General features: G+C 39.7%; 1 protein-coding gene and 1 pseudogene across 2 annotated transcripts in view; one reads left to right on the forward strand and one right to left on the reverse strand.

Moving 5' to 3' along the window:
* The window catches only part of TFAP2D (transcription factor AP-2 delta), a 66,386-nt gene that overhangs the window by 51,376 nt on the left and 1,923 nt on the right, over positions 1 to 13,087 (forward strand). For both annotated transcript variants that reach the window (XM_075338829.1, XM_075338830.1), the window contains exon 7: positions 3,508 to 3,621. In XM_075338829.1, the coding sequence (XP_075194944.1) occupies positions 3,508 to 3,621 (114 nt within the window). The remainder of the gene's footprint in view (positions 1 to 3,507; positions 3,622 to 13,087) is intronic.
* Positions 1,356 to 3,097, reverse strand: LOC142295824 (fibroblast growth factor 9-like; annotated as a pseudogene).

Genomic DNA, 13,087 nt, shown 5'->3' on the forward strand with positions numbered 1-13,087 from the left:
CCGCACGACCCACCCCCTTAGGAAGGAGGCAGGTCGCCGGCCAGAGCAACGTCGCAGGGCAAGTAAGTGCGTGTGAAGCTGCCATAGCGATAATGTTCGCTACGGCAGCAATCACAAGATATCGCAGCTGCGACAGGGGCGGGGACTATCGCGCTCGGCATCGCTAGCATCGGCTAGCAATGTCGCAGCGTGCAAAGTACCCATTAGGATAGGTCATCAATGTCTGATCAGCTGGGGTCTCACACCCAACACCCCCGTCGATCAGCTGTTCTCAGTGCCGGTGGCGGCAGCATGCAGCCGGAAATGCTCAGTTTTGAAGCTGCCATGTCTTCTGATAGTGGCTGCGGTCAAGTACTGCATGTCCGCCTTCCACTTAAATGGAAGGCTGTGGCCACTATCAGTTGACTATCTGGAACTGAGCATTTCCAGCCGCCTACTGCCGCCACTCCCAGTCGATCAGACATTGATTACCTATCCTAAGTATAGGCCATCAATGTAAAAGTAGTGGACAACCCCTTTAAAAGAAATCTGTCAGCAGATTTTTCCTATGTAACTTGAGAGCAGTATGATGTAGGGGCCGAGTGCCTGATTCCAGTGGTGTATCACTTACTTGGCTGTCATTTTTATATAATCACAGTAATGTGTGCAGCAGATTCAGTGAAGCCCTGAACATTGAGCTGTATATAATTCCACCCCCACCACTGATTGGCATCTTCTTGTGCACACTGTGTATTGACAGAAAGCTGCTAATTCATGGTAGAGGTGTGGTTACTCAGAGCAGCAGGACTAGGAGGCACAAGATACCTAGTCCAGTAGTGATAACATCCTGCTGATAAAACACTAATTTTATTAATACAGCCTAGTAAGTGACGCATCACTGCAATCAGGGTCTCAGTCCCCGCAGCTCTCAATTTAATTAGCAATAACCTGCTGACAGATTCCCTTTAATGAAGACAGATTGAGCATTTTTTTTCTGTCCAGTGGAATATTTCAAGGGAATTTTGACTGTGGTAGCCCAAATAATGGGCATTCAGTTTTTAGTGATTCAGAAGCTCTTATCCTTTTGGTCTTATGGACAATATGGGCTTAGTTACTTAGGCCTTAGTTAGATGAGCACTTGATTCTGCATTTATATTTACTCTTAAAATATCCTATTACAATTATAAACACCAAGTATCTTATTTGGGCATTAAAAAAAATTGTATTATTATTTTATTTTTTATTAAAGCAAGACTACAGGCATCCATGCCTTTGTAAATGAGCGTATAGCTTGAGCAGACCTTTAGCCAAAAATCTAGATGAACAAAAGTATCATATATTATGCGTGCGACGAAGTTGGCAAAATGATGACACAGCTAACCAATAACAACTAATTTGATTTTTAAGCGCTCGAGGGAAATAATCGTCTTCATCAACTGTGGCTCTTTATAAAGTTCGGGAACATTTTAGGGGTCCAAAGGTCTCAGTAAAAAATGTGTAAATTTCTGATGCCGTGTTGTCCTATTCCCTTTTCTGGGAGTCTCATTCAATGCCTCATGGTATTGACGTCCATCAGCCACGTTTTTATAGAGGTTCGGTGAATATCTGATCTACCGGTTTTCTTCAAATTGCGCTTGAAATACGCACTCTTGGGTCAATTTTTCCGAGCCATACAGTTCCCCTTTCTCGCTCATTCCTAGTTATAGTCAGCTATCGGCACCTCGAATGCTGACAAGACCCACAGCTATACTCAAAAACCTGCACTCGCAGGCAGTCGGACCCAATGGTCATTGAGGTCCCTTCCAACTTTACCATTCTATGATTCTTATAAATTCCAAATCTATTGTGATCAACCTTGTCCCTTGCATAGTCCCATTAGGAAAAATCTCAAAATGAAATCCAGTTCTTCAGTAAAGCTTCCTGAAAATCCCCTTTAAGTGTTCAGAGTCAGTGACTGCAGAGCTTCTAGGCAGCCCCCCCCCGAGCCTCAGCTGGGCTCAGGTGGTGTCATGCTTTCCGAGTGTATCAAGCGTGGTGAGGTGCGTACAGACCTCCATGCATCTGATGCACAACAAAAAACACATGGAAAGGGGGGCACCAGGGCCACAAAAACAATGGGAGGCCCTGAAACTAATGAGAGGCGTAGGTGGGTGCCTCCTAACCTCACCTGCAACTGTCCCTTCTCTCCTCACCAGTTCCTTTACAGTCTCTGCAATTGTCGCCGAACAGGAACCTGGGACCCTCGGAAGACATTATAGTAACCCTGACTAGTGAGGGGCAGGTGGGGTTCACTAGACCTCACCATTGCACTAACAACACACCAGGAAAGCAAGGACAAACAGGGGGAAAATTAATAACCAAAAGGATACAGCCTCAGCATAGGAACTTGAATTGCAAAACATTCGACAAAGGCAGCCAGGGCATTAATGACATTGTATCTTCAGCAGGGAATGCTGGGAAACACCACTATTTAAAGCTAAAGGACGTGACTACTTAGTAAGTGCAGCTGATCACTCAGCAAGGAACTGCTTTGGAAAAGCTGCAATGACAAAACTGGAACTTAACCACTTCAGTCCCAAGAGAAACAAAACCCATTTAAATGAAGAGAGCCAGATGAGAGGCTCCAGTCTAAAGGCCATCACTGGTCTCAATATGGAGGGAGACGATCGTGACAAGTGGTCCCTTGACAATATAGGGATAATCACTGGCAGAATAGGTACATTTCCAGGAGATACAGCATCTTGCACTGCAAAATAGTTGCCAAAGTCACCCAAGTGGTCCAGTAGCCTTGTGTAGGTGTTGGAGAGCTAGATGCAGAGAAGTTCTGAGGTCAGGTGTATATATGTATACACTGTTTCCTGTGAATGACTTAGTAACGGAGGGAGGAGGGTGGTGCTTCTCTCTCTTCAATTCATCAATAATACAAGATTGTGGGTCTGAGAGGGTCAAGGTCAAATGTAAAAATATGCGGCACTGAGTGCTCACCCATGAGTGACGTAGTGCTGTCCACGTATTTCAGTAGGTGTGCAGGGCTCCATGTCCATGATAAGCCCCTGAGGTGACAATCAGAGGGGAAAGGTGGAGTGCTTCCATTGGGTAGAAGACCAGCAGTGCTCATGCCAACTTCCAGCAGCCTGATTTGTTTGAGGATGTCCAGGCTATGTTAGAGTGTATGGATCATGACTCCACACTGCTTTGCTGGAAACGACACTACATAAATGAAGGTTGCACGTGGAGATGCAGTAGAAGTACAGAGATTGAGGTAGACTAGGGGGACTCCAAACCAGTAAAGGTTCTTCGTTAATAAAGGCTAGACTGTTAATTTGGTAACACCAAACTCAGATCCTCAATGTAGTAGGCACATAGTGTTGTGCACGTGTGAGAACAATTTCGTCAAGTTCCATATTTTTCTTTTAAACTCCAAAAATCCTGCTGCTGTTGACACAATTCTCATTGTTTGCTGAGTTTACCTTTGACGTTCCTGTTTCTATCTATTGTCATCATTATTTTTTCGATTTTTTTTTTTAGGCAAATTTGCAAAGAATTTCAGGATCTACTCAGTCAAGACAGGTCGCCACTCGGCTCCTCAAGACCAACTCCTATTCTAGACCTCGATATTCAGAGACACTTAACACATTTTAGGTATGTCAATTATTCTGTGCCTTTGATTCGTTTGCAACAAACTGCTTCTGAAAAGTCTATAGAAATCTCATTACTACATTGTTGTAAAGTGTTCTTTGGGTTTTCAAGTTTGTCTCAACCTCAAGAACGAATTCTTTTTGAAGAAGGCTTTTTGTGCACCCTTTGTGTAGCCTCAACTGTCATCCTTCATTGTGATGGATTAGATGGTTAGAGATGAGTGGACTTGTGGAAGTTCGGGATCTGCGGGTTCAACAGACTTTAGATAAAGCTCTGTTCTGGACCTGAACTTCAGGAAGTCACTGATTGGGTAGTCCAGCTCTTCACCCACATATAGCCGGCCATAAACAGAGCACTTCCGGGGGAAGGCAGGATTTGTTTTTTGTTCACAATATATTAGATAACTCTGATTTTACCTCCATCGCGAGCCGTTAGTGTTGAGTGAGTAGTTGACTATTCGTACTCACTATGCTGTTAGCGAGTACTGTCCACTACTAGCATATTTGTTACGAGCAACGGGCGCAATGTAAATCAATGGGAAATACTTGCTAAGTAGCGAGTAACCCGAAAGCCATACTTTTTTTGTGAGTAGTGAAAAGTATTGCTTTCGGGTTAATCGCTATTTAGTGAGCATTTCCCATTGACTTACATTGCACCTGCTACTCGTAACGAGTAGCACCTGCAATGAGTACCAATTAGTACTATCTAACAGCATAGTGAGTACGAATAGTCAACTATTCGCTCAACACTATGATCCATTCAAACACTGCAAACAGCTCTCACTGGGCCAAGCACCGAGCGTACCCGAGCACACCCGTGTTTCTCTCAAGTGGTTTGCATATGTAAAGCACCCAAACTCCAAACTCGAACACTGATGTTTTTGTAAATGTGTTCGATACGAACCCCAACATTTAAAGTTGAGGTCCGCTCATCTCTCTTGATGATGTCTAGAATGATGTGGAACCACATTTTATACATTTTTCCTTTGTCCACTTTCATCTTAAATAAATACATAGCATTGGACAGTTCAAGAAAAATTGTAGAATGCACTCGTTACTTCTACCAGCCCAAATTTTCTAAACAAAGAGTATGTATACCATGGAAAACTCATCACATTTTCATACATTTGTGAATCATCATCTCCTTCTTCTGAGAGTCCATTTAGCCTTCTTCAATTCACCAATCGTAATTAAATTTTAATACTCTGTCACACTTTCCCGCCATACTAAAGGGGGTTTTACACGCAACGACATCGCTAACGAGATGTCATTGGGGTCACGGAATTCGTGACGCAGATCCGGCCTCGTTAGTGACGTTGTTGCGTGTGACACCAACGGACGACCGTTAACGATGGAAGATACTCACCAAATCGTCCATCGTTGACACGTCGTTCCTTTTCAAAAAATCGTTGATTGTGGAGGACGCAGGTTGTTCGTCGTTCCCGAGGCAGCACACATCGCTACGTGTGACACCTCGGTAATGACGAACTACAGCTTACCTGTGCGCCACGGGCAGCGATTTGCCTGTGACGCATAACCGACGGGGGCGGGTAAGCTCGCTAGCGAGATCGCAGCATGTAAAGCCCCCTTTACTCCTACAAGTTGTTATTAACTAAACATAAGAGAATCTTTTAAAATTTGAATTTGAATTTTACGGCTTGGCCAAATTTGTCAAAACATTTATTTTGAAATTAGTGAAAGAACTCCAACTGCCCTAAAAATAATTGTGTATGGCTCTCTGAGGTCACTTAGGACTATATCCAACCCCTTTTAAGCCCTTTTTGTGTAAACACAGCCTTAGTAATATCAAAGCAACCTCAATATATGGCTATGGCTAAACTGACGGTTACCAACAGCCTGTTTCTCACACACAAAATTTCCTAACTGTTGTGCTCCTTATATGTTTTGTTTAGTTTTTTTATGGCCTTTTTTTTACTTATCTCAATGGCGAAGTTGTGAAGTGTGACATCATGTTCCTATCCGGAGTTACTTCAAACTGGATGCTGCATTCCCTGCCTTTGATTTTTTACTGTCTATAGTAGTCTCTCCTGATTGGCTGTGCTATAACATGTGATGCAATAGATAAATGGAATTATGGGGCAGCCTGCTTGGCCATGTCTGAAGTCATGTGATCCTTTTCTGGCAATTTTCGGTCATTTTAGTCGATTCGCAGAAAGCTTGTTCAAAGTTTGTGAATTCCTAAAAAATATACACAAATTTGATTTGCATCAAATTAATTCACCCGTCATCTTTAGCTACATCTAGTGTTCATTTTTTTTTATATTTTTTCTTTAGGTTAATATATACTTTTTCACTTTATTATTTTTTTTTAAAAAATGTGCGCAGCATAGAAAATCAAATTAAAGTCTGATCTCTCCGGATATTCCAATGATGGATGATTATATGTTTTTCTAGAATCTTATGGGCTCAATGCCGCACACGTTGTCAATACTAATGCCTTTGTAATGTATGGACCTTATAATAGTCCGATAGTCTATAGAAACTAATACATAAGCCAAAAAGACCATTAGACCATTTATAGGAGGACAGTATTGGGGTTTTACAATAAAAATGAATACATTGATGGCCTATCCTTGAGATCAATTGAAATCAGCACAATAATAGAGATAGTCTTGGCATAAACTATTAGGGACGCTCACTGATCTGATATTAATGACCAATCCTATAGAGATCATAAAACTGTTTGTATAGTAAAAAATCCATGGTTTGACTGCTCTTAAGGCGGCTTTGCACGTTGCAACATCGCACGTGCGATGTCGGTGGGGTCAAATCGAAAGTGACGCACATCCGGCGTCACTTTCGACATTGTAGTGTGTAAATCCTAGATGATATGATTAACGAGCGCCGTTATCGTATCATCGGTGTAGGCTCCGACTTTTTCATAATTACGCTGCCGCGACAGGTACGATGTTGTTCCTCGTTCCTGCGGCAGCACACATCACTGTGTGTGAAGCCGCAGAAGCGAGGAACATCACCTTACCTGCCGCGGGCAGCTCTATACGGAAGGAAGAAGGTGAGTGGGATGTTTACATCCTGCTCATCTCCGCCCCTCCGCTTTGATTGGCCGCCTGCCGTGTGACATCGCTGTAATGTTGTACGACCCGCCCCCTTAGGATGGAGGCGGGATGCCGGCCACAGCAACGTCGCAGGACAGGTAAGTGCATGTGAAGCCGGCGTAGCGATAATGTTCACTACGCCAGGAATCACAAGATATCGCTGCTGCGACGGGGGCGGGGACTATCGCGTGCGACATCGCAGCATCGGCTTGCGATGTTGCAATGTGCAAAGCCGCCCTTTGAGTAAAGAATCCTTAGGGGCACTTTGCACACTACGACATCGCAGGTGCAATGTCGGTGGGGTCAAATAAAAAGTGATGCACATCCGGCGTCGCTCTCGATATCGTAGTGTGTAAATCTTTTATGATACGATTAACGAGACCAAAAGCGTCATAATCATATCATCGGTGTGGGGTCCGACATTTCCATTAATTGGGAAATACCGATGTTACGATGTTGTTCCTCGTTCCATCGCTGTGTGTGAAGCCGCAGAAGCGAGGAACATCTCCTACCTGCGTCCTGCGGCTCACGCCGGCTATGTGGAAGAAAGGAGGTGGGCGGGATGTTTACGTCCCGCTCATCTCCGCCCCTCCGCTTCTATAGGCCGCCTGCCGTATGATGTCGCTATGATGCTGTACGACCCACCCCCTTAATAAGGAGGCGGTTCGCCGGCCAGAGCGACGTCGCAGGGCAGGTGAGTGCATGTGAAGCTGCCGTAGCGATAATGTTCGCTACGGCAGCTATCACCATGATATCGCAGCTGCGACGGGAGCGGGGACTATCGTGCACAGCATCGCAACATCGACTTGCGATGTCGTAGTGTGCAAAGGGCCCCTTAGTCGGATCACTCGTACAATAAATTCATGGTATCACTGCTTGTACAGTAAAAACACCACTAGTTCACTGCTCGTACAGTAAAGAATCAATTGGCTCACAGCTCATACAGTAAATAAAATAGGCCATCAACTTTTTTTTCCTAGAATATGAATAAAAATAGAGAAGCATAACAATACAAACAATCCATCAAACTCAGCACAGTTAAAAAACAACTAAAAATAAGGAGAAACATTGAAAGTGTAATAGAATTATATAACATTGATATTCTGCTTACAGATACCCCGGCACATCAGTTCAAAGCAATCACCATTTTATTTCATCGCAGTAGTCTGTGCACATGGGCCAACGTGTCAGGCCAAAACACCTTGTGCACAACCAGCCGGGGGGCAGACAGGAGTGCACACATGTGTACACAGCGTACACATGTCTGTCACTCTGACGGTCATGCATAGGGATGCACTGGCGGTGGTGCATCATTCCCTGCCCCCCTTATCGTCTCCCATCGGCGCACCTGTGATATGAACGCAGGGTGCCGATGGGTTATTATGACAGTAGGGGGTCAGCTAATCACCCTGTGTTTCTCATGACGATCCTCCTGTGAACACTGGCTGCAAATGATATTCACAGGAGATGATGATTTCTGCTGTACAGAGCAATGCTGAAGCTGATTCTGGTGCTGATGCTGAAGCTGGTGTTGATGCTAGTTATGATGCTAGTGCTGATGTTTATGCTGGTGCTGATGCTGGTGCTTGTGTTGATGCTGATACTGGTGCTGAAGCTGGTTCTGATGCTGATGTTGATGCTGGTTCTGATGCTGAAGCTGGTCCCGAAGCTGATGTTGATGTTGGTGCTGATGCTGATGCTGGTGTTGATGCTGATACTGGTGCTGGTGTTGATGCTGGTTCTGATGCTGAAGCTGGTGCTGATGCTAATGGTGCTAATGCTGGTGTTGATGCTGGTTCTGATGCTGAGGCTGGTGCTGATGCTGGTGCTGATACTAATGATGATGCTGTTTCTGATGCTGAAGCTGGTGCTGATGCTGATGCAGGTGCTGGTGTTGATGCTGGTGTTGATGCTGGTTCTGATGCTGATGTTGGTGCTGATGCTAACGCTGATGAATGCTGATGTTCATGCTGGTGGTGATGCTGATGCTGGTGTTGATGCTGGTGGGGATGCTGACGCTGATGCCAATGCTGGTGGAGTTGCTGACGCTGATGCCGATGCTGGTGCTGAGGGTGCTGATGCTGAGGCTGGTGCTGATGCTAATGATGATGCTGGTTCTGATTCTGAAGCTGGTGCTGATGCTGATGCAGGTGCTGGTGTTGATGATGAAGCTGGTGTTGATGCTGGTGTTGATGCTGGTTCTGATGCTGATGTTGGGGCTGATGCTAACGCTGATGGGTGCTGATGTTCATGCTGGTGGTAATGCTGATGCTGGTGTTGATGCTGGTGGGGATGCTGATGCCGATGCTGGTGGAGTTACTGATGCCGATGCTGAGGGTGCTGATGCTGATGATGATGCTGGTGCTGATGCTGGTACTGATGCTGGTACTGACGCTTGTGGTGATGCTGATGCTGGTGCTGATGTCCTCCACTGTACAGCAATAGCGATCAGACAATCGGAGCTTCAAGTCCCCTAAGTGGACTAGTAAATACAATAAAAAGTAAAATAAAAAGTTTTAAAAAATACAAAAGTTTAAATCACCCCCATTTTGCCCCATTGAAAATAAAACAAATAAAAATGAATAAAAAATACATATATTTGGTATTGCTGCGTTCAGAAATGTATGAACTATCAAAATGTAAAATAAATTAATTAAATTAATTTGATTGATAAACAGTGTAGCGGAAAAATATAAAATAAAAAACCAGAATTATGTATTTTGACCTCCACAACATTTAAATAAGATGCAATAAGAGGAGGTCAAAACATCACATCTACCTCAAAATGGTATCAGTCAAAACGTCAGCACAGGATACAAAAAATAAACCATCATACAGCCCTAAAACCTAAAAAATTAGGATAGCAACAAAAGCAACATTTTTTTTTTTTAACAATTAAATAAAAAACAAAACCTGTACATGTTTGGTATCTACAAACTCGTACTGACCTGGGGAATCACACTGCCAGGTCTGGTTTCCATATCGTGTACATGGTAAATAAAAAAAAAACAAAAACAATTGTGGAATTGCATTTTTTTTTTGCAATTTCACTGCACTTGGAATTTTTTCCCCTGTTTTTCAGTACACTATATGGTAAAATGAATGGTGTCATTCAAAAGTACAACCCTTCCTAGAAAACAAGCCATCATAAGGGTATATTGACAGAAAAAAAAAGTTATGCCTCTTGGAAGAAAGGGAGGAAAAAACGAAAAATAGAAAATGGCCGAGGGGTGAAAGGGTTAAGTTAGTATTAGAATTTGATTATAAAAAACAGATTACGTTGGTTGAGAAAAATGTTTAACTCTGATTAGATGAGATAATGTAATGAGAAATATTAATCATAAAAAAGGTAAAAAAAAAATTGGAAAATTAACAACAAAGACTAAAATTGTAACACAGAGCCACATTTACTGGAATAACCTGTACGGCCGCCTCTGTGGTTATGTAGGACAAAGGCCCTGATAAGTAATTCATTGTCTGTATGTATCCTTCACAGTAATCCATGTTCTGATTGAAACTTCTCAAGGTAAAAATTACCATTCTGGTGCCCAGGGGTGGAATGATTAGACAAGAACATTCCAGCTTCATCCATTCAACATTTCAGAATTTTCTATTCAAAGTAATACAGTGCACCAATATCATTTTCAATTATTCTAAAAAGTTCTTACATTAAAAAAAAATAAGAAAAAATATAGATACTAAAAAAAAACCAAAACTAAATAAAACCCAAAACATAAATAAATTAAAATAAAATATTCTGCGTACAATGTGAGTTAAATGAGATTTTCCTTGTAATAGTTCTCCCGGTAGAATTACTGAATATTCTTCTGAAAATAAATTGATGTGGAAGCAATCTTCAAGGCTATTTCATTTTTTTTACCTTTGTATATAAACCACAGATTTTTTTTAATTTATTTTCTATTGATGTGATTTTTACATTTTTTTACCTTTGTATGTAAACCACTGATTTTTTTTTTAATTTCTAATTATGCGATTTTTAATTTTTTTTACTTATGTATATAAACCACTGATTTTTTTATATATATTTTCTATTTATGTGAGTTTTACATATTTTTACCTTTCTATATAAAACACTAATTTTTATTTATTTTCTATTTATGTGATTTTCATATTTTTTTACCTTTGTATATAAACCAGTAAATTTTTATTTATTTTCTATTTATGTGATTTCTACATTTTTTTACCTTTATATGAACCACAGAATTTTTTTTATTTTTTTTATTTTCTATTTATCCTTTATATATAAACCACAGATTTTTTTTAATTTATTTTCTATTTATGTACTTTTTACATATTTTTTACCTTTGTATTTAAACCACTGATTTTTTTTTTAGAATTTTCTATTTACGTGATTTTTACTTTTTTTACCTTTGTATATAAACCACTGATTTTTGTATTATTATTTTCTATTTACGTAATTTTTACCTTTTTTTTACCTTTTTATATAAACCATTAATTTTTTTAAATTTATTTTCTATTTATGTGATTTTTACACTTTTTTTTACCTTTGTATATAAACCACAGAATTTTTTATTTTCTATTTATGAGACTTTTAAATTTTTTTTAACTACTGATTTTTTATTTAGTTTCTATTTATTTTTTGTATATAAACCACAGTTTTTTTTTATTTATTTTCTATTTATGTAATTTGTACATATTTTTTTACCTTTGCATATAAACCACTGATTTTTTATTTATTTTCTATTTATGTGATTTTTACATTTTTTTTACCTTTTGTATATGAAGCACTGATTTTTTTATTATTATTTTCTATTTACGTAATTTTTACCTTTTTTTTTACCTTTTTATATAAACCATTAATTTTTTTTAATTTATTTTCTATTTATGTGATTTTTACACTTTTTTACCTTTGTATATAAACCACAGATTTTTTTTATTTTCTATTTATGTGAATTTTACATTTTTTTTACTACTGATTTTTTATTTAGTTTCTATTTATCTTTTGTATATAAACCACAGATTTTTTTTATTTATTTTCTATTTATGTAATTTGTGCATATTTTTTACCTTTGTATATACACCACTGATTTTTAATGTATTTTCTATTTATGTGCTTTTTACATTTTTTTTACCTTTGTATATAAACCACAGATTTTTTTATTTATTTTGTAATTATGCAATTTTTTTTTACATATATATATATATATATATATATATATATATATATATATATATATATATATATATACATTATAAAATACACCAAAAACCAGTGGTTTTTATATATATATATATATATATATATATATTTTTATATATATATATATATATATATATATATATATACCGGCTTTTGAAAAAGTTTGGGCACCCCTACTAATGTTAACCTTTTTTCTTTAGAACAATTTGGGTTTTTGCAACAGCTATTTCAGTTTCATATATCTAATAACTGATGGACTGAGTAATATTTCTGGATTGAAATGAGGTTTATTGTACTAACAGAAAACGTGCAATCCGCATTTAAACAGAATTTGACCGGTACAAAAGTATGGACACCTCAACATAAAAGTGACATTAATATTTTATAGATCCTCCTTTTGCAAAAATCACAGCCTCTAGTCGCTTCCTGTAGCTTTTAATGTGTTCCTGGATCCTGGATGAAAGTATATTTGACCATTCCTGTTTACAAAACAATTCCAGTTCAGTTAAGTTTGATGGTCACCGAGCATTGACAGCACGCTTCAAATCATCCCACAGATGTTCAATGATATTCAGGTCTGGGGACTGGGATGGCCATTCCAGAACATTGTAATTGTTCCTCTGCATGAATGCCTGAGTAGATTTGGAGCGGTGTTTTGGATCATTGTCTTGCTGAAATATCCATCTCCTGCGTAACTTCAACTTTGTCACTGATTCTTGTACATTATTGTCAAGAATCTGCTATACTGAGTTGAATCCATGCGACCCTCAACTTTAACAAGATTCCCGGTGCCGGAATTGGCCACACAGCCCCAAAGCATGATGGAACCTCCACCAAATTTTACTGTGGGTAGCAAGTGCTTTTCTTGGAATGCCGTGTTTTTTTGCCTCCATGCATAACGCCTTTTTGTATGACCAAACAACTCAATCTTTGTTTCATCAGTCCACAGGACCTTCTTCCAAAATGTAACTGGCTTGTCCAAATGTGCTTTTGCATGCCTCAGGCGACTCTGTTTGTGGCATGCTTGCAGAAATGGCTTCTTTCGCATCACTCTCCCATACAGCTTCTCCTTGTGCAAAGTGCGCTGTATTGTTGACCGATGCACATTGACACCATCTGCAGCAAGATGATGCTGCAGGTCTTTGGAGGTGGTCTGTGGATTGTCCTTGACTGTTCTCACCATTCTTCTTCTCTGCCTTTCTGATATTTTT

Source organism: Anomaloglossus baeobatrachus, chromosome 3 (assembly GCF_048569485.1).
Source record: "Anomaloglossus baeobatrachus isolate aAnoBae1 chromosome 3, aAnoBae1.hap1, whole genome shotgun sequence".
In the NCBI taxonomy this organism is placed as follows: Eukaryota; Metazoa; Chordata; class Amphibia; order Anura; family Aromobatidae; genus Anomaloglossus; species Anomaloglossus baeobatrachus.